Source organism: Montipora capricornis, chromosome 10 (assembly GCF_036669925.1).
Source record: "Montipora capricornis isolate CH-2021 chromosome 10, ASM3666992v2, whole genome shotgun sequence".
Taxonomy (NCBI): Eukaryota; Metazoa; Cnidaria; class Anthozoa; order Scleractinia; family Acroporidae; genus Montipora; species Montipora capricornis.
Genome location: NC_090892.1, coordinates 14691126 through 14713625, shown reverse-complemented (window position 1 = coordinate 14713625; position 22500 = coordinate 14691126). Strand labels below are relative to the sequence as shown.

The 22500-nt window shown below is 40.5% G+C and overlaps 2 protein-coding genes across 2 annotated transcripts in view; one reads left to right on the top strand and one right to left on the bottom strand.

Moving 5' to 3' along the window:
- Positions 1–8135, top strand: part of LOC138019799 (mucosa-associated lymphoid tissue lymphoma translocation protein 1 homolog) — a 30225-nt gene extending 22090 nt beyond the window's left edge. Inside the window, exons 13-18 of the mRNA XM_068866690.1 lie at positions 91–168; positions 820–941; positions 3118–3267; positions 4080–4237; positions 5023–5124; positions 6863–8135. Of these exons, the coding sequence (XP_068722791.1) occupies positions 91–168; positions 820–941; positions 3118–3267; positions 4080–4237; positions 5023–5124; positions 6863–7030 (778 nt within the window). The 3' untranslated portion in view covers positions 7031–8135. The remainder of the gene's footprint in view (positions 1–90; positions 169–819; positions 942–3117; positions 3268–4079; positions 4238–5022; positions 5125–6862) is intronic.
- A 4970-nt stretch (positions 8136–13105) lies between these two features.
- LOC138020341 (serine protease 23-like) lies at positions 13106–21441 on the bottom strand. The gene is made up of 4 exons (XM_068867344.1): positions 21421–21441; positions 20276–20478; positions 17175–17596; positions 13106–13465 (listed from the first exon to the last, which is right to left on the bottom strand). Exons 1-4 carry the CDS (start codon positions 21439–21441, stop codon positions 13179–13181), a joined length of 933 nt encoding a protein of 310 aa, XP_068723445.1. The 3' UTR covers positions 13106–13178.
- Positions 21442–22500: the final 1059 nt, after the last annotated feature.

Sequence of the window (22500 nt, the reverse complement as noted above, 5' to 3'; positions counted from 1 at the left end):
GAGTCAGAAGGGGAGTGGGTCTATCCCTGATTTGACAGTCATTTAAGACTTGTGTCGCTATGTTTGATCTTGTTTGTTTGCTGTGAACAGAATGCCAACTAATCGTGGATCCGTGGAGAACGAATTCAAAAGAGGACGGAGAGGAAACAATATTTTTGCGTACTCATGGTAGGTTTCCTTTGTAAACATTTTTCCATAATTCATTTTACGAGAGTGCTATCATGGAGCGAAACGTATGGAGTAATGTATTAACAACAGCAGAACTATGAAATATCTTTCGACGCAAGGATCTTGATGAGCCGAGAACATTCTCTCATTTTGATTTTTATTTCACAATTTTTTTCATTTATAAACTTCACCTGTCCAAACTACAATGCGTAACAACGATAAAAACAACTTTTTTCGAAACTTTCCCACGCTTTTTCATCTATCCTCTACTATGATCCGCATCAATGCGTGTTTAAATTGTTCTACGCCATGACGTCATCGTTTTGAAAGGTCGCCGTTTTTGCCGTGCACACAAAAACTGGAGCGTGTTCAACATAAAATCTCGACTCTTCAAACCCACTTTCAAAAGTATTCTTTTTTGTCGGCGTATTCGGCCGTTGTAGTGTGGATGGGAAAACGCATCAGAAAATATACGTTTTCAAACGAAAAGGCATTGGTGTGGATGTGGCTTATAAATTGGTCATTGGTCATTCCGTAATTTGGATACAGAAGTCTATGGAGTAACATTTTACCAGTATCGGGATTCACAGGGGTGTTGGTGTGACCCGAAACCGCGTGACCTTAATTTTACAATTTTGTGCTTCACTGCAGTTGCACTCAACACGAAGCGTACGAGGAACCAGGACAAAGCAATGGTCTTTATGCCCTTCATCTATTGAGACACATTAGGAGAGACGAGCGGATAGAGCGCATATTGATGGATGTAGCACGCGGTATGTACTCGTCCTTTTGAAGCGTGGTTTTCACTAGCGACGCAGGCACAAGCACAAGCGCAAGCACAATCACAAGGATCAAAATCCTTCCTTTTCCTTGTGCTTCCGCTTATACTTGTGTTCGGTTGCGTCGTGTAAAAACGAAACGCAGCATTAGAGTGGTTTTCAATTGAGTGTCGAAAGTAATTAGAGAATTGCTTTGGTTTATAATTACTTCACTCAGTGATTGGCTCAAAGTTCTTGCGCCAATTTTTTAACCAATCAGAAGTGAAACCAAAACCAATCGTGGCTCGCGCGTGCACATTTTTCCGCGCTTTGTGTCGGCTACGTGTAATTACTTCGAGTTTTGATTGGTTTACTGGATTGTCTCCGTCCTTTTTGATTGGCCAAAGTAATTACTTTGGTTTTGGTTTTACGACACTCATTTGAAAACCGCACTAGCACAAGGAATTTGCTATGTCTGGCCAATTAAAGCACTCGTTCCAGATTCCCCCGCGTCTGAGAATTTGAACAAAATGGCGGATGCGGTGGTTGATTTTGATGCTTATGTCGGAGTTATACTTGCCCTTGTGCTTCCGCTTGTGCTTGCGTCGCTAGTGAAAACCAGGCTTTAGCGAGCTGGGTTTTGGTGATGATGAAACAACACGCCTTTCAGAGCGGTGATTGCTCCCACTATGAAAGAGATTTAGCGTCGCAAACGGCAAACGTGGGAGCTGAAATTTGCGGATTGCCACAAATGGCAGATTGTTGGTTAATATTAGCTCATTTCTTGCTTTTTAGCTCCCAATATCCAGCATTTTCTCAAAGAAGCAAGGCAAACTAGGATTAAAGAATGAAGGGCGATACCTGCTATTGTTATTGCGCATATGTTCTGCGCTTCTCCAGACACTCGGGTTTCCTACGGGTGGTGCCATTCTCGTCACCAGAGCCTCGGATCGACCCAAGGCTCTGGGAGACTCTATGTCGGAGAACATGCATCGTAGGGTTCTTATAGCCAAAAATTGGCTATTTGAACCTTACGGCGCCTGCTCACTCCTCGTGCGAACATGAATGCACCAATTAGAGACGCTTTTGATTGTTCTTCACGAAAACCAATGAGAAGACACTTTGTTTCAGGGTTCCCCAGAGCTCTTCTCTCCCTCAGTTAAGAGAAGAGCTCTAGGGTCGAGATTACGGGTGGTGCTTACTATTACAGCGGTTAAAAACTACGCAGAAAAAGCAGCACTTAGCAATTCCCCTTTGTATCCAAAAAAAAAAAAAAAATGGGGATACCGTAGTTTTTCGGATACAAGGCGCCCTCGGTTATAAGACGCACCTTTAACTTTCAACTGAAACTTGATGGCATTTATGTCACAAACTGAAAATCTTGTCAAAATACTCGGTTATAGGACGCATCTCAAATAGAGGAATTTGGTTTAACTCATTATGCTGTCTCAACTGAAGATTGTTGTGTAGTCAAGAACAATGGCGGAACGAAATGCAACAAGAATTTAGAGGAAAACCTGTAAATCCTGCTGTTATTAGTACTTTCTTACGAGTGTTTTTGTTGTGCAACGCTAAGATTGAAGGCCGTCATCACTGACGAACGTTGGTGCGAGGCCACGATTTTGGAATCGCAGTAAGGGGAAGACTGGCACGAGTTTAACATGCAAGATGGCGCAAAGGATCGAAGAAACATCCCTGCACGAAGTTTGTTGTAAGAAGATACTCGGCTATAAGACGCACCTTGAGTTCAGATGACATTTGGGGCCAACAAGCATGAGAAAAAATGCTGCGCCTTCTAACCGAAAAACTACTGTAACCGTGCATTTTTTCAGAGATAATTAACCTTCAATTTGGAAAGGAAGGCCATACATTGCTTTGCATTTTAAAGCTTTTTGCAAATATTGTTGATTACTTATCTTTGAAAAATGCGCGGTTACCCCCAATTTTCCATTTGGATTTCAGTAACACTTGTGAAGATCTTCTTTTCCCGCATATTCATAAACCGGGGAAAAAATTGCCTTTGAATTAGTAGGTACCGTCTTTAATTGATACTCGTGATGTTAGTTGATGGACTCGGCAAAAGCCTCGTCTTAATTTAGGATTACCAAGGCATCACTTGTACCTATCAATTCCGAAGCGAACGCGAAGTCGTACGATTTCCCTCGCTAATTGTACATCTCTATTTCCACAGACGTAAGCATGGCGAGCAACAGAAACCTAATCCAAAGGCCATGCCACGAATCTGATGCGGTGTTAGACTGTCGACTCGCCGATAAGTTTTCCCCGAGCAATTTACCAGAGGAATACGAAGAGAGGAGGGATCTTTGGATGCACGCCCATTGTAAGCAAAGATATTACAGTATTTTAGGTTTTTTTTAATACTGAAGGAAGCTATTGTGATATCAATTGAGGAGTATTTCTATTATTGAACTGTTCTGCGTTTAGTGTTTTTAGGGTCTTAATGTATATACTTTAAGATGTTCGTTTTGTATTTTACGTGAGTGTTTTCTTGCTTTTAGTTAAATATATGGAATTGTTTCCTACATGGATTTTTTCTTTGTAAATTAGTTAAGTTTTCGGATAGTATTGTAGATCCACATGAGCCTTATTTGCTGCGTGAAGCTTTCCCTAGGTGGTGAACCTGGTTCATTATTAGATTTTTTTCTTTTTTCAATAGCATTTAATGAAATTCCTTTTCGCACCATCTTACTCGATTGTTATGCGTCAAGCTAAATGCCGGATCATGCATTCCATACAGTGGATGTTACAGACTGGTCTTACTAAGACGGATTGAAAAGCACCAATCACCATTTACAGTTATCTTAGCTAATGACATCAAGGCTTAATGGGCAATCGCCCAATAACGTCACAACTTAGTTGACCAATCACATCAACGACCAGAGTATTTATATCATCTGCTGACGTTACACAAATCGCTTGACTTTGAAGATGACTTCCGCTCGGGTTTTCGAAACGTCAGTCAATGTCGTCCTAAAAATTCCTTCTCAGGACAACACTCTCCCGGACGATCGTATTTCTCTTGGATCTAGTAAAATCTCTTAATGCTGCCTTGAAAGTGCATCTTCAAGGTCGCTTATGTTGAAATTATGTTGATTATACGGACGTAAACTAAAACGTTACATTTTTTCTTAGGTCTTCCAAAAGTCATTCCACCCATACGCAAAGATGGCATAGTCATCTCGTTCGAGTACATTAAATTGTTTTCCAATGTCCTGGAGGTTAGGATAGAAGCTACGAACGCAACGCCTTTTGCTCGCCACGAAGTCGTCATGGATTTTTCAGTACCCACTGTAAGTTGTCGCACACAGCTGCATCAGTTGTTTAAATGCGTTAATATCTAGGAAAGAGTGCGCAAGCGATATTGAGTATCAGCACAGTGCTCTGCTAAAAGGAGCAGGGCTGGAGCAGTGGTGATAGCATCCGCTTTCCACTGCAGATGTATCCCGGGCTCGGTTCCCGAACTCTGCGCTGCATGTCGGTTGCGGTCGATGCCTCCCTGCTCTGCTCAATTCCTAGACGTTTTCGTTCCGGCGTATTGTTTAGTTATCTCCTCTCTTCCTATTGTCATAGGCGGTTGATTTATTTTGCACTCCTCGTTGTGCTATTGAAATGTTATTGTAAATAACCTGAACGTTCGTTGTTGCTGAATTGGCCACACTCACCTCATATCTACGACAACTGCAAGTGGAATAATATAGTTGTCGTCATGCAGGACGACCACAAGTACTAGGCAACTTATGCCTCCTTTTTTCTAAAACAATTAAACTGGATGGTACATCTTACAAATAATTCAAAAATGAAATTCCGAAGATGAAATTGTAGACAAATAAATGGAAAAATTCGGAAAACGAGAGAGTCTGTGATGGCGCTCTTAAATCCTTCAAATCTTGTTTTGTACCTGACTTCATCAAAAGGCGTTTCGCGCATTTTTTTTTTTTTCAACAAGGGCATCCCGTAGTCGGTACGGACATTGTATTTCTTGTTTTGTTTGTCCACCCACCCAGATAGTGCCTGTTTTTCGACCCGACGGTCTTTTTGTGAATGTCTCCTGTGTCTGGTTTGTTTGTGTTTTTAGCCGGTGAAGGCTGATCTTTGCCACATTTCGGGTGATTTTCTGGCTGAAAATGGAGGGATTCTACGTCAGAGAGTGAGACTTTCCAGATTACAGAAATTACAAGTAGGTGTCTTTATTGCTCATGGGCGTTATTGTTTCTTTCACGTTAAACAGCAGCAATTTGCAATGATGGCATAATCAACTACCAGGACCAAAATGCTTTGAGTGCCCTGTGTTTTACCAATTGTGTCTTTGAGCTCAGGAGATAAGAAAAATTTTTTTTTTCGGCTGAGCTTGCGTTAAAACGAACTGAACGGCCAGACGTTTAAAACGTGCAGACGTCTGATGCCTCCTGTGGTGTAAGTAAACCCATTTATTAGCGTTCCTTGTTTTGGGTAAATTTAAGCTTTTTATCAGTTTGATTTCAATATTTGCCCTTGGTTTAAGAACAGCTATCGAACAAAATGAGTGAAAATAAAGGGTTTTTTTTTTTAAAAGCAAAATCCTTGCATTATTTGCTCATCAACCTATTCACTCCTAAAGCGCGCTCGATTAACGAATGAAATCGCCTGGCTTTAGACAGAGGTTCTCACGTGGCTAAGGGTTAATCCATTACCTCCTGAGAGTGACACTAAATTATAGGTTTTACTCTGTCTAGCGCCCATAGATTTTGCGCGTCAAGGGGGGGGGGGGAGGGGAGGTGGGGTGTTAGTTAGGACTGTGTTAATGGGTTATCTCATAAGGGAGCGGTTGAGAACTAAAAAAAAAATGTCCCCTTTAGAGAGATTACTCTTCGCGTCTGCTTTTTTCTTGCTTCCAACAGCAGCCTGCTGCTTGTCATAAGAGTATTTGTTCGGTTAAGCACAAGCTCAAGCATTAACGCGAGCGAAAGAGATTTGTGTCAACGAACCATAACGCAAAGCACCAGCACACAAAGATTCACTAGTAGTTCCATGTTCTCTCTCTTACAACGCGGCGCTACGAGTGGAATCTGAAACGGGTCTTTTTCATTGAACGAACGTCACAGCTTGCGTTGTGCTTGCGTTACGTTCCATTTTCACACAACGCAAGAATAAGCCCAAGCACAAGGAATTAAAAGGAGAAATCTTGAACCTTGTGCTTGGTCTTGCGTCAGGCCCGTTTTCACGGTAAAATAAGCGCTCTTGTGCTTTGCGTCGCTAGTGAAAACCAGGCTTAAAGTGGTACTACGACCAAAAAAAAATTTGTTTTTCCTTTGGATTTCAAAACTATGTTAACTAAACACTAACTCACCCAAGTTTTAAGTTCTGATTTTAAAAAGACACCTGTTTATTTTAGCTGGAATTTTCTTATTTGTTGGTCCGCCATTACTAACTTCAAAATCTTGAGAGAGCTGGGTCGAGGATAAAATGACGTCAAACACTCACTAGTTTAAGAATGCAATGCGTGTGTACGCGGCCTTATTAATATGCAGCACGGGAGTTTCGGGCTTTCAGACTTTTCAACCCGTGTTTGGCATATATAATAAATTGCGTTTACACGTTGAAATTTTAAGCTAGTGAGTAAATGACGTCATTTTCTCAAGATCCAACCCTCTGAGGTCCAATCGGCCAGTTTTGAACGTGAGTAATGGCGGACCATGAAATCCAAAACTTACACTCAAAATAAACAGCGTTTGGATAAAACTCAAAGCTCAAAATTTTGCCAGTTAGGTGTTAAGTGAACACGCTTTCAAAATCAGAAGAAAAAAAGGAAATGATTTTTTGATCATAGTACCACTTTAAGTGAGAGAGGTTTGCGGAAAAAGCGAATTTTAGCCCGACACTGGACAATCCCCTTTTTGGAAACGCGCATCTAAATCGTTCTATTTTCTTGTAACCAGGATCCAATAGAGGTAACTTTCAAGATGATGTACACCATCGATGAAGAAGTCATTGATTGGCAGGTCCCCGTCAGGTTGGGTTGTCCTCTAGTGTCGTCTGTCTTTGTCCAGTGGGATTGGTGGATCACCTGTGGAAGATTACCTGGGCTGAAGTGTACTCAAGTTTAAGAGAACAAAAGGGAAGTGTTAAAGTTTGCTGATCGTGCTGTGCGATTCTTTTCATCGTCCTCATCATCATCATCATCATCAGCATCATCATCGTCAATAGCATCAACAACAGTTGGGTCTGATAATTTATCTCTCGTCTCAAAGCAGGGGTACAAATTACTTTATTTTCATAAAGAAATGAATTTGCTAAGTGAGTTACCCGTTTTTGGGGTTCAAATCATTATAAACCTAGATTTTATTAATCGACAGAGCAGTAGGTGTTCGTGTCAAAACAGCGCTAATGCGGGGACGTTGTTGTCTTACCAAGGTTTGGTTGTGGTATATGTCAGAGACAAGCCATTTTTTATTTGGACGTGTATCGTCCATTTTCCTGTTTTTCAGGGCCTCTTCTTTATTTATGCTTTGGTTTGGTTTGGTTTGGTTTTATTTCACAGTGATTGGTCTAAAAACAGGTTTCCGGTGACAGTCGTAAACTCAACACCCGACGCATACAATCATAGCAGCCAATCGTAACGCAAAGCAAGTGCACGCAGCCGGTACCAAGCGCGGGAAAGCACTTACGGCCTGCTCACATATTCGCTTTCGGGTTTATTTGGCCTCTGATTGGCTTAGAAAGTGGCACGATAACCGCGACTCTCAACTAAAAAACCTCTATGAGGGTGTTGTCAATCCAACGTTTTTGCTTTTGCTGGTCACAACAGACGAAGTAAATGAAATGAGCAGGCCAGGATTGGAGCTACAATTGTAGATTAGCGCGCGGTGCCAACAATTCGCAATTGCTTCTTGTTTTGTCTGTGATTAGCCGAGAAACTGGCGCAATATGTCTTGACCAATCAGCGAAGTGATGTAAAATGAAAGTTATCTAATTGCGGCCGGCGCCGCAAAAGCCTCAGTTGGGACAACAGTGATTAACTTAAGGGAAAGAATTAAAATTATAATTTCGTGGGGTAATCCTTCACATCTAATGTGGTGCTTTTGCAGAAGACGGCACCAAAATCTGTCGAATTGTAAAACGCATTTAACATGACCGTAGACCTTTCGATTTTTACTTGAGGACTATGGTCGTCATTAATTTGCTTGTTAGAAGCAAAAAAAAAAAAAAGCAAAAAAAGTTCGAGTTCATTACCAAGTAAATGTCGACTCGTTCTTCGCTCGTTCATTGGAGGAATATTTTAGGGTGACTTGGGGAACTCTACCGTCAACTATGAGTTTTACCTTAAAAAAATGATGGCAAAAAGTTCCCTTACCTAGGAAATCATGCTTGAAAAACAAAATGATAATCAAGTTTTGGCCGATTCAAGAAAACCCCTTTTTACAAATACAAAAGACGCATTTAAACTAGGTTAGCCATCTTGCGACCTGAAGAATTACGACTTCTGTGTGGTTCCGTTTTAGGATTTCTCATTTTTCTGCGGGTATGCGTGGAATAGTTTACCGAGAATAGTGTACCGAGGTTTTTTAGCGGTTCTGAAATGAATGGCCATTATTTTCTTTTATGGTTATGACTAGAATGGATAATCCAAAAGAAGGTGAGGCACTTCGTGACTCATATACAGGTGTAAAATTTGGTGACGTTACGTGGCGAACCTAACAACGTGAGTGTTAACGCGCTTTCGCAGATGAAGTGTAATTTCTGACGGTCGAGTGGGAACGAGTTAGTCAGAAAGGCCCGACATATGGTTATTCGTCCCCGCCAAATTTCAAACTTGTTGTTCTTAAATCCAAACCTTTAATTCAAACAATCTATTTTGCAAGTTAAACTTGCAATTATAAATTCAAACATTCAATTCTTCCGATCAAACATTCATTTCCAAATTGAATGTTTGATTGACGAATTGAATGTGTAAATGATGAATGGAGTGTTTCATTTGCGGAATTGAATGTTTGAATGGACAAATTGAATAAACAAAAGAACAAAGGGAACGTAACAATACCTAATCAACAAGGCCTAATCAGAGCAACAATGGTTCTTTTGTCTTCCGCCTTTTTAATGAGATAGTCTTTCTGGACTTCCTTTGCTCAGCAGTCTGACTGGTGTACTCCTAATAAACTATATTCACATTGAAATCTCGAGGGAGCGGAAGCACAATCAACACTCTGTTTAGGCAGAGAATAACTGCTGGGCAAGGCACGGGTATCTAGTGATTAGGTCTAAGCGCCGACTCGAAATGGTTAGCTTTCATAAATTGTTCTGGTGACACCATATTTGAACTCAGTAAACCTTTACGAAGATCGTTTGGTACTTTATATACACAAAACTAAGTGTCTCACCTTATTTTAGGGTATCTATAGACCTTATTCATAAGTGGCGGTCACATTTATAATTCTGTAGTCCACGTGCAAATTAGCCTACCAAGCCTCATTTTAGAGCAAGAATTCTTTTCAATTCACTGTATGGTATCAAGGCTTGGTAGGCTAATTTGCACTTCGAAAAAAGAATTATAAATTGGCCGCCATTTATGAATAAGGTCTATTCTAGTCACAACCTAGTTTTTATGGAGTGTTTTCACGTGACGTCATGGGTGCCATGTTGGTGTTCCTAGACAATGGAACGGTGGCCATGACTAATCCTCCGGGAACTGAGCTCTTGAGACCTCTTTAGCTTGTACGTATTGCTAGTTTTCCCATTTCAGACCACGTGATGTTACTCAAGGGAAACGTTTCTTTCAAATGTCGTCTTATGCACGTGCATGTGTATGCGTAACTTATGAAAAAAACGAAAGGAAAATTCCCTTGGGAACATCACGTGCTCTGAAATGGGAAAACAAAAACGTAGAAGCTGAAGACGTCAATAAGAGAATTTTAGCAAGGACAACGGCAACATCAAACTTCAACGTCACTTCAAAATATAACTTAGCGCCATCACATCACAAGTATTTCGCGATTCTTTTATCTTGTTAACCTTGAACAGTAGGGGCGAAGTATCGTGTAACTGGATTTATAGGAACGGTTCTAAAGTGAAGATAAAAAGTGAACGATTTCCTGTTGTATGCTCACGTTGTTGTCAAAACCTGAAAGTTGGTGATTTCACGTTGTTAACAGGGAGTTTAAGAAACCGCGACGGCTACGGCGACGAAATCGTTTCTTTGAAATGTATTCCATCTTGTTTATAGCGTACAACATGGGCGAAGTGTCCTATAACTGGATTGGTACGGACGGATTTGAAGTAAAGAGTGAGACTGGAAGATTCACTTTAGTTTGTCCACGTTGCCGTCAAAACCTTAGAAAAACCTTGAATAACAATGACCACAACCAGGTTTTCTGAGCCCGCAAGACTGAGCACCCCCAGCAAACCATTATTTTAACGAAAACCGCTGGTTAGCAACCTGGTTCTGGTCATTGCTCTGTAAGGTCTTCCAAAACCTTAAGGAGGCTCGAACCAGTTTCAACGCTTCCAAGTGACGCTCTTATTAGAAGTATCGGCACCACAGGTTTGTATCATGTATTGGCAATATTGTGGTACTAAGTGAAACACGAATTACACGAATAACACGAGTCTTAAGTGTTAAAACCTTTTCGAGCCTCCTTAAATTTGGTCATTTCACGTAGTAGTTTTGACGAGTACGGGAGAGTTATGTCCAAAAATGCGTGCCGCACGTGCAGAACGATCATTTTAGTTCATTTATTACTGCTTTTTGGCGTTGTCGTTTCTTAATTGTAAGACGTGATCGAGATAGACTAATCGCGAATGGCTTACGATAGAGCAAAGGTATATTTTGAGGTGACGTTTTCGTCCACGTCGCCGTCGTAAATCTTTAATTAGGGATCTTTAGATCTAAGACGGCGACGGCCGCGAAAACGTCATTTAATATTTCTAGTTTATGTTTCTTACAGTGTTTCGTGATTATTCCAGTTTGTTCAACTTTCACAAACTATCCAAACTATCCAGGAACTGAATTGGGAGGAAGAGAAGATCAAAACTTTGCCCTAGTGCGCTCGCGTCTTCCTTAGAACTTGAGATTTGGTTATTTCACGTTGCAGATTGGCACAGTCATTGTTTTGCTCATTAATGTCTATTGTTTGGTGGCGTTCTCGCTGAGGTTGCCGTAATATAGATCTTCGTAGGCAGCGTTTACACGAACACGGTTTCATGACTTCGAAACCGCGTCAAAATCGATGCGGTTTACACGGTTTACACGGAACCGTTTTCGCCTGGAAATCCAAGTCGTGATGGTATAAGCGAGGGCTCCACTACCTGCTAAATTTCGCACCGAAATAGTAACCGCTGTTTCAACAACAGACGAAACCGTATCGTTTTGAAAACGCTCCACTTTTGACAGCGGTTTCAAATCGACACCGTTTTGGCGAGAGTCTCGATTGTGGTGTAAACAGAAGGTGTAACTGCATCGAAAACGATGCGGTTACAAATGCAACCGCGTTCTTGTAAACGCTGCCTTAAGTTCCCTAGTCCCTTCTAACTCAGAACGAAGATTCTTATCAGCTTAAAGTGCCCCAGTGACCAAAAAATCTTATTTCTCTTTGGATTTTAGACCATGTTAACTAAACACTAAGCGACCCAAGTTTTAAGCCTTGATTTAAAAATGGACCTGTTTGGTTTTTCTATTTAATGGTCCGCCATTACTAAATTTAAGTTCTTGAGACAGCTGGATCGAGGAGAAAACCACGTCAAAGGCTCACTAGTTTAAGAATGCAATTCGTGTCGGTACTCTGCACAGTTAATATGCAGCACGGGAGTTTTGGGCTTTCAGACTTTCAAACTCGCATATTGCATATATAATAAGCTGCATTCACACGCTGAAATTTTAAGGTAGTGAGCCTTTGACGTCACTTTCCCCTGGATCCAACCCTCTGAGGTCCAATCGCTCAGTTTTGAACGTGAGTAATGGCGGACCGTGAAATCCAAAATAAGATGACGGCCTTTGGATAAAAATCAAAGCTCAAAATTTTGCCAGTCAAGTGTTAAGGAAACACACTATAAAAATCTGAAGAAAAAAAAGAAGTGATTTTTTTTTATCACAGGGGCAGCTTAAGGGTATGATCCTGATATGACGCCAAATTCTCATTACCAGCTAAGGAATAAATCTATGAGAGTAGTTAGGAGAATGAACTTCTTGCGCTTGGGAGCCAAAGGATTCACTCAGTTTAAACGACATTGTTTCATTGGCTCTGAAAAGAGCCCCTATGGGGAGCGGTCAATTAAGTATGTTTTTTTTACTGTACTCAGCGATCAGGGACATCAACCCAAAATGATTTCTGTGAATGTCGTGCTCTGTAAGGATCCTAGTAAAGACGATTTTATTGCGTTATGAGACGTTTGCCTCATGCACTTTTTGAAAAGTTTGTAATTATGCACAAATTCAATTTATTTGTATGAAATGGAACAGTGAAAAAAGGAGTTATGGCGGAGAAAATGTAAATAAATAGCTATTTTTTTTTTTTAATCACGTTTTAGAGTGAGAGTATTTGGGGGAGGGGAGGGGAGTACACAAGTAAAGACATAATTTCGAGGTAGTAAAAACCAAATCGAAAATACTCTTCCATTAAATGATTTCGTTCACGATTGCCATTCCTTTGGTCGGCAGATCAAGTTCAACAAAATTGAACGGATGTTGGGCAAATGTTGGACGCAAGAACAAAGTTGTGCGGAGGCCGTGCAAACGGTTCCATCATTGCACCCGCAAAAGAACCAACACTTTCGCAAAATTTGATAGCGAGGAACTAAGAACTAGAAACCACTCTCTCTCTCTCGTCCAGATAAACTACGCCATATTGACTTTTGCGGCCTGATGTGCGCATGCGTGTGTTCTACAATTGTTGAACAGAGTGTTCAGACGGCTTCAACACCGTTCAACATTTTCGAGAACAAAGGCAAAGTTGAATCGACGTTAAATGAAAATTTAAACCGATTTAAACTTGATTCAACACGCTTTCAACAAGCTTTCAACATTTTTTACGCTTTCTACAATGTTGGACGACCTGTTCAAACGCAAAGAACATTTGGTTTAACAAAGTGATGCATGTTGAAGCAAATCTTGGAACCGTGTAAACGGGCCTTAACGTGTAAACGTCAGCAGACGGTTCGCCCGCTCGGTTAACAAATGAGCACAATTATTTCTTCTTGTTTTATTTTAATATATTATCATTGTGGTCTTAACTTAAAGGAACGGCATTTCGTTAATTACTCCTATCAATTTTGAGTCCATTTTTTAATCTGGGAAACTCTACTCCGGGTTAAATGTACAGCAACATTGAAACGGAGTTTTCGTTGCCGGTTTGATAAAGTAATAGTTTGTTCACTCGAAAGTACCCCGACAACTGTCGTGCGACGAAGCCCGCTGCTTGTGTCCGTCGCGAACACTCCGGAACCCGAACTTCCTTGTGCGACGTCACACCGATTCAATATAAGACCCCTGGTTACGAGTGGGTTGCATTTGGTAGTCCAGAGACTGTTGGAAGGTTTGTCACCCGGAAATCCTGCAATGAAAGGAAACATGGAACAGATTTTAGTTGCAACTGCCTTTTCAAGGTTTTTGGACTGTGAACTTTTGGGCGTGGCGGGGGGGGGGGTCACGATTTCGCTGCGCATGCGTAACATTTTTTGCCTCGTAGACGCAGCCCAAACAGGATTCGTACTCGTTGCCTTCCTTCAGAGGTAATCGCAATGACCACTTGATCACGGAAGGCCACGTGTCAATTCACCAGGAAAATATGTATATAAGAATTGTAAGCGTGACCGAAAACGAGTTTTTTTCCGTTGCACGCAATGCCATATACGGTTATCGTATGACTCGGTAGCAAAACCCTAATCTCATAGTTTTATGATTTTATCGGTATTGTTAAGAAAAAGTATTAAATGTTTTAAATACCATTGTAGAAACTTGTAAAGCATCTAGCATTGAAATCAATGCCGTTAATAACAGTTTTAACTGTGAACAACTATGCTACGATGTGGGTGACCGGAAAGGAAGTTTGGTGTTTTCGTTCCACTCGAAATCCGACGACCCGAGAAACATTATGCGTAACAATTCTCATTTGTTTTCAACAAACAATAATTGATTTTCAAATGCTTCCATACTCATTTGCGTATTTTCTACATTTTCCTTTGATCAACCTTCTTTCATACAGTTTTTTTAACGTTAACTCTTCCCTTTTCGACCTAAAACATTTGAACTTTAACCAAACCAATTTTTTCCCACCCTACCCTGAGCGCTCAACTTTTAACGAGAATAACTCTCTTTCCTTTTGTTGACTACTTTGATGCCGACTTCACACAATTCACGTGATCAAAAGCACTTTTCCGTGATCTTTCCCACCTTTTTACACGTGCACAAAACTGCCAAGATAAATTCATTGGCTGACTAATACTTGAACTTTACCCCACCAGAACATTGTACGTGTTAATTCTCAATTGTTTACAACGAAAGCTAATAGCCAAAGCTAATTCAATTTGAAATCGCCGCCTCATTCATTAGCTTATTTTCTACATCTTCTATCGGACAACTCTCTTCCAAAGAAACGCGCACCGTTTGATTGGCGCTTTTCGATCTGTTTCATCCCCACAAATACTAAACATTCAAAAACTTCCCCCCCCCCCCCCCACATCTTCAAACTCACACCTCATGAGCGAAACGACACGGCGCTCAACCCCTCATTCTCAGTGGCATCAGTATGAAACAACTTAGGCTTAAGGGATATGTCCGCAATGTCTCACCCATCATTACAAAAAAGGTGAGCTAAATCTTTTCCTTCTATTTCAAATCGACGAACATCCCCACCAAAGACGCGGCAGTATGCTACGACACTGCCCAACAGAAACTCTTAAAAGCGTATGAAGACTCGAGAGAGCCAGTTACTCTACACGATATCACACAGCACGGCGTTATCCTCAGCAAGGTCTCGCATTGAAACAGCAAACAATGACATCTCATACCAATATTCTGAGACCTTATCCATGGAGAAACCTGCGGTCACCATCAAAGAAACTAAGACTCTCGAAGAAAACTAATTGACATCTGTAAAAGGAAATTTAACGCTTGATTTGGATTCCGTTGAACAAGTCATGATGAATGATGGCTTTCTTATCGCTGTGCCAAACCGCTGTACCAATACTGACAACACAGGAACCATTCCCTTAACGCTATGTTGTAACACCAAGAAGCCAGTAATGACCACAGTTACACCATCACTGATGAACGAATAAAGCTATTCAACTCCACAAAGTACCTCACGACTACTCCAATCAGTCGAATCACACTTGCAGGTGATGTCTTTCCTCCTCCACCACAAGAACTGTTCAACAGCCTCTGACACTGAAACAGTCAAAATCGACAAGATCCGCCAGGTAGACACCTTTAAAACCTAGTTATCCTACCTCAAATGTGCAAAACAGATAACTGATATAACGGCAACTTATGTAAGTCGTATGAAATGTCCAACGTGTCATGCGGCACAACCTGTCTCCTGGTGCCTGTCTCCTCGTGCCATACGCCGAGATCAGGACCATGCACTTACATTGCTCAAAGTAGTCACTCCAACTCTAGACACTATGTATTTTCTATGTATTTTCTCATTTTATTTTCTCATTTACCCATACATAATTGAGTTGTTTTCCGCACAGACTTTTCACAGAAGGTACTTCAAGTATAATTCGAACTCACCTTCTCCTCATTTAGAGGCGATCGCGATGACCACTGGACCACGAAAAACTACTTACCGGGAACATATCGGGGGATGGGGGGTGGGAAATGGAAACAATTGTGTGGGTGACCGGAAACGAATTTCTGTGTTTTCGTTCCAGCCAATAAGCTATTATGATCCTACGACCCGATAACACATCTCACCACCCTAATTTTCATTATTTTGCCGCTATTGTTAAGAAACAGTCTTAAAATTTGTAAATACAATAGTAGAAACTTGTGAAACATCTGTTTTCTAATTTTAATCGGAATCAGTGTCGTTTAATGTGACTTTTGACTTTAAACTTTGGACTACGGAATTGAACTGGATATTGACCAAGATACTGTAAAGAAAATCAAAGAAAAAAACCACCGAAATACTGTGAACTTCAAAGGAAATCGGCTAAAAAAACCTTGGAACAAAGTGTAGGCTACCAGTAGCCTCTAGTTTAGTTTCAAAAGACCCGGTGTCGCAGGGTATACTCAGAAAATTGATGATATGCCAAGCGGGTTTCGCGGCCATCTTCGGTTTTCTTTGGTTGTCTGTTATCCTTTTTAAAACCCTGTTTAACAGAATCGTTTTACGAAGCACTTTTACTGTATTGGAGTAAAGTTCCATTGTTTTTTTTTCTCAATCTGTTGTTCCTTTTTTTTTTCAAGCAATCTTGTGTTGTCTTACAAATGTAGAGATTGCAGTTTTCGTTCGACGGGTCTTTCATCTCTCTCCCTCTTCCCCCCCCCCCCCTCCCTCCCTCCCTCCCTCCTGCCCGGGTGGGGACATCAAAGAGATTGTAAACGTGGTTTTGCAAAGCCGTAAACGTTTTGCAGCTTTTTGCAAAATTTAATACCTTTCGGAAAGGATTGTCAACTCTGAAAACTTGTGAACTGCGAATTAAAGAAGCTGGCCGAAGGACTCGGCAAACTAAGCGGAAGAGGGAGTGCGCGTAGTGAGCCTCTTCAAAAGCACAGCGGAAGCTATCCTCTCAACGTCCGTAGAGGATCCACTTTCTACTTCTGACCCCTGCGCGTTTTGTGCCCGCTCTTCTTTTTTCCTCGCCCCTTCACCTTACTTCCACCCTACCACTTGAAAAATCACATAACAGAGTTTTAACATCACGTTTACGTGAAACGAGAACAGTAAAAGTGATCATGTGACCAAAAGCATTTTCCGGTAAGTCAAACGAGGAAAAATTTGTTTTCATGGTTATAGATCGTTCATAACTGATTCCTTGCTTCAGTCAATTTTCTTCACTCTGAACTCACGTCAACTGACTCTCTGTTGACTCACAAAACAACTTCCTGATCGAAACTCGCAAGATTTGACAGATAAGGATTTTCTTTTTTTTACAAACAATGTTTAAAAAGACTCCGAGTTTTTGCCGCGGTTTCTGCTTTTTGTTAAATAAATACTCGAGTTGTGTCGATGGTCGCGTGAAGCTGAAGTCACAAGCCTCACTCCATTTTACGTGAAACGTGATGCCAAATCTCTCCATTATCTCTATATTCACCTGTTATAGAAACGACGGATTTCTTAGACAGAGACACATCCGAAGAAACACTTATATGTGGTCGATTCGTCGACCTTCTCAATTTCAGTACAGCGTAGTCGTCAGTGACTGCCTGCAACGTTCTCCATTCCTCTGAGGTCGACACCGTCATTACATTATACCACTGAAATCTACCATTTGGTTCCAAGAAGCCAACCTGCAATGCCCTGGTGGTTACACCATCCAGGCAATGCGCACTTGATAGCACGTGTCGAGAGCCAATCAGGACACACGAGCAAGACCATGAACAAGATCCTCTGCAGCTTAGTTTACACGCTGATGAATACGGTTTCAATTGAGCTGTAGTTGCTGATGGTACTCTTCTTCGATCGTCAGCACCAAAGATAACACGCCTTTCCTTGTCACTCAGGGATAGATGTGGGCTGAAAAAAATTATTCCTGTTCTAAGGGGCTTAACTTAACTTATTATTTTTGTTTTCATAGTATAAAAAATATCTAAATTGTAACATGCACGAGGAGCGCATAGAGATTACTTCATGGTTGGTGAGCCCGTACGATTTTTATTCATGAGTTGTAAAGAATCGCAAACGAACGAGTGAGTTTGCGATTCTTCACAACTATGCACAGACTGAAAATGGCGGATAATGGGCCATTTTCGGGTGTCACAATTCCGTCTGTATCTCTAGAACGGAGAAGACTTCACAGTCATTTTTCTTTTTGTTGCCTTGAAAAAATGTCAAAATATCGTCTTTCCAAAACAAGCACTTGACAGTTTCTCAAATGGCATTTCGGGCCCGAAAAGTTCTCGGGACTTTCGAGAAACGGGCCCTTGGTTACTTTCTACCTGTTGCGGTTTTCAACCTTGTTTAGTTTGAATCGCTGCCCATTCTTGTAAAGCGCATTTGAGTGTATCCATATGGAAAAATGCGCTATACATCAATATGACGTAGATTGTCATTATGCGAGATGCTCAATTCTAGCTTTCCTTCCAGTCAGAGACCAGGGACCCGTTTCTGGAAAGTCCCGACAGCTTCAATTCAGGGCCGAAAACTGATCCATTTATAAAACTGCGATCCGTTTGTTTGAAAAACTTGCTCTTTTGACATGTTTCTAAGGAAACAACAGCTTGAAAGCTCTTTGTTTGACAGGGAGAATTGTGGCACCCGAAAAGTTTCGGAACCTCCGACAAACTAACTGCCGGATTCGGGGGGTTCGATTGAACCTCCTAAATTAAAACAGCTAACGTCAAAAACTTGTAAAAATATAAAATAAATACAATCAATCTTGAAAGCAATTAATTCATAACCATGTAAGTTAAGACTGTCAGGCTTGACTCTGATGAACATTCACTACGGAAAGCCCGTTGACTACCGTGACGATGCTGTGGTTAAACTTTTTGTGGAAGGATACCCCCGAAGAATGCTTCTTGTTGATCCCGTCTTTGACGAAACACAAAATTGAAAAAGGATCCAATGCAGTATATTTTTATCATAGTTTTATAAATGCAAATTTGCATTGTTTTTACGCAGCTTTGTTACATTTTGATGCAAAAAGAATGGAATTTCCAACTTTTAAAAATGATAATAAAACACGCTGAGTTTGTCTCAGAATGGCGGAAATTGCGTTTTTGCGGGGACTTTCCCCCAAGAGGGAGGGGGGTGGGGCGAAGGCGGTCATCGAACTCCCTCTGCTAAGAACCTGGATTCGCCCCAGAAGAGTCTGTTCAAACTGCGTGGTTGGTAGTCGCGAGATCGTAGGAATGTTCCCCAACAACTCCGGAAAATTTCGATTGCAAAGGAAATAGTCAAGCTGTTTTGCTATGCTGTAAAACGTAGAACAAAACTTCCAATCGGAATTTTAAATAGGAACGTGCCATTTGGATCGAGCTTAATTATGACCAGGCGAGAACAGCTAATGCCCCTAGCTTGCGTGATCCTTTGCCTATATCTACTTATTTTTAGATAGCTATTTTCACGCAAATCCAACATTATTTGTTCACCCGCGGCGTTTAGCCGAGCACCGTCATTCATTGGCTTAGTTCAGAATACAAGGCGAGAGAAAACGATTGCTCGGATGAGAATTGAATGTACGACTTGTAAGCGCCACGTTATCAAAACTCCCACCCTTGGTTATTCCAAATGCAAAACGAAACGAGGATCAACTGGTTTCCGTTTGTAAAAAATGGGAAACAATTCTGTACATGTGTTTTCTAAGGATGCGTTTGATTGACTGTATTCAGGAATAGGAATGCATGGAATAGAAGTTATAAATCCTTTTTAAAATTGTCAAACACCTGCTCAGTAAAATGCCATTTTAAATGGCATATCTTTATTATCCTTGTTGCTTCAAAACGCCAGACATACCGTTTTAAATCATCACTCCACGTATTTCTATTCCGGAATAGGGTCAATCAAACGCACCTTAAGTTTTTTCTCTCGTTTTTCAAGCATAGCTTCTTCTGTGCATTCAGTCCTGATTTTCTAATAATAATGGATTTTTACGGCGAGTTAAAATGACTCATTCTTTTTCATCTTTTAGAAATACAAAATCGTTATTCGGCGACTTTTCTATGTCAGTCAGATCCCAATCACTGTTTTTTTTTTTGTTTTCCATATATAACAATGTCGTTACTTTCTCTAAGGGAGACATGTTATGTGTAACATCCTCACAATAGATTGCCACAAAAAATCTTTGACATCGAAAAGTATTTATAAAGAACTTGTTCTGTTGTTGACCATTGTATTAAGCTTAGATTTTTAAATAAATACACTTAGTAAAGGTGTCCGTGAGACGCTTCATGACTTTACCCTTCATGACTAAAGTTACACACTTTTCTGCTTTAAAAAAACACATTTTAGGATAACTCAGCAATCAGGTCTCAACAACTGAAATAATAAAGGAATTGATCTTGCTATGAAGTCAATTGAGTCAAGATGAACAAATAAATTCGATAACAAACACTCAGCTGAAAGCCGTGTAGCATTAAGAAACCTAGTGAAGGCTCTTTCAAACCAATCGGTTAACTTTTTCATACAATTTGAAGCAAAACGCAAGCAACTAAACTAAAAAAGATCAACAATCATGAATGAAGAATTGGTTACCTCGCAACTTTAAGCATCAAGCACAAGACAACTAAAGCAAACTTCATTTTTGTCTTCATGTCACTGTAATCGCCTGCAACTGACAAAGTTGTCTCTTTTCTATGTACACGCCTGGTGGGAGTAAATTGTAATCTTTCCTCCTCCAGCTTTCCAATTATTTTTTGTCTCTTCTTAATGACACAATTCTGGAAATTATTTCCTTCCTATTGATTTGCAGCCAGCGAAAAAAAAATTATTGTCAGTTTTTACGACTATTTGCTAGCCATTGAAGTATCACTTCGGTACTGACATATGTATACTGAGGGGTTATTTAGAACATGCATAAACTACTGAAGATATTTTCCACTAATACTGCGTTTAAAGGTTTTTAATTCACTTGCCAAGCTTTCTGTAAACCATTTTAGACTTTTCTCGAATATCTAACTGAGATAAATACCGAGAATAGCACTATTAAAGAAAATCCGCATTATTATACGTCGCAGGGGCGCCGCCTATCCAAAACACCCATATTTGGACAAGAGCTGAAAGGATCAAAGACTCTTGAGGTGGATTAGGCTGACGCTCGAGCTATTTATACTGCTTAGTTTAAACACAATTCCCGAGGCAAAGAATGAAAAAAATTGTGAATTATAAGAAAAAGAGAATTAAACAAGAAAAGCTTAAATTGCTCTTGCCCTTATTTACATGTTTAAGGCAATTGCATTTTTGGTAGCGTTTAATGACCTTTAAATGAAATAACAAATATAAGCGACTTCCCTTTTGATGAAAGAAAATCTTAGAGAAAAACTGTAACAGGAAATTTTCTTTTTTGTAAGACATAATGGGAAAACAACATCAGAATTTATTTCAAAATTGGTATTATATAACTAGAGTTTCGTGTTTGATGTCAATGAAGGACTATCTTGCACATGTAACTGGAAGTCAAGAACTTTCTATGAAGAAATTATATGCTCTCTGATTTGGTGGCATTGAATTTCCAACAATAAGACGGAAAAAAAACGCTAGCCGTTACCGAAAATATATTTATAAGATTGTACAACTTCCTCACACGTTGGCAGTCGTCTCAGTTCAAATAGTACTTTCTTTATTTTGGGAAGTTTAAGGTCAAACTGAAAAACGGTCATTTTTCATACGCTGTGTCTTACCATAGCAATGGTCCCCTGCATCGTTGATTATGACAGCGAATTTAACGATAATTGGAAAATTTGAAAGTTGATCGAGCAATTTGTTTTCTTGGTCGCTCAAACGATGACAGAAAGCCGTTTAATAGAATTGTTCAAAAGAGCCGTCTCAGTCAAAGAGTCTGTCATTACGCCTCTCTGCAATTGCTTATATGTTGTTCCCTTAACTGCCATGTTCGTTCTGTTTCGGAGAATGTCACGTTTGCCTGAGGTATTGAAGCTAAATAATTTCTAGAAACACCTCCGCAATTCACGCCGCGTGATTCCTGTCATACCATGTGAAGAATCAGTTTTCCGTTCCGAAGGACAGTATGGCTAACCTTTGTTTTAATTGGAGCTCTACTGTGAGCTGGCAAGTTTCAGAACTGTAATAATTGAAGACTACAGCTGCAAACCTCTCTAATATCGGCAATTGACAAATGGGAATACTGACGTCGAAAAGCCAAGGCGAAAGACTAAAGATTGTAAGAGGGCAACGAATTTAGATTTCAGTATATATACTGTATACGAGACTCTATAGCTAGTAGGTATCCGTATGCATGTTCATCATTTCTGTGGCAGTAAAATATGCTGTAATTATTTTTAATGACTTTGAAAGAATGTTATCATAAGGACAGGAGCTTAAGGATATGACCCAACTAAGTTTTCGTTCAAAAACCAGTTGTTGACATGGTCCACATGCATGGACATCATTCTAAATCGTGTCGAACTCCCTTCTCTTGTCACGTATTTGAGAAACTATTGAGAGAAACAAAAAACGTGAAAAGAATGGCAAACAGCAGGGAACCATTCCTTAATGTGGTAATGGTTTATATACCGCACACATCACATCCAGTCTCGGGGATGTTTGCAATTCTTTCTCTGGTGTGAGATCGGACGTCAGCCTGTAAAGGCGCCTCTCTGGCAGCCGCTATGAGTCCATATTTGATCTCATCCACCCACCCAACCCACGCATGAATGTGAAAGAAAGGAGGACACACACAACACCGGGGGTCTCCCCCCTACTCTCCACGAACAGTGTGTGGGTTCTTTAACGTCCCACAG

Bases quoted from the DNA above. Each gene is read 5' to 3' on its own strand.
- LOC138020341 (XM_068867344.1), bottom strand. From the start codon at position 21,441: ATGCAGGGGACCATTGCTATG. The intron at 17,597-20,275 runs GTAACCAATTCT...AATTTTTTTCAG, and splicing joins TTGATGCTTAAAGTTGCGAG to CCCACATCTATCCCTGAGTG. The intron at 13,466-17,174 runs GTGAATATAGAG...CTTTCATTGCAG, and splicing joins ATCCGTCGTTTCTATAACAG to GATTTCCGGGTGACAAACCT.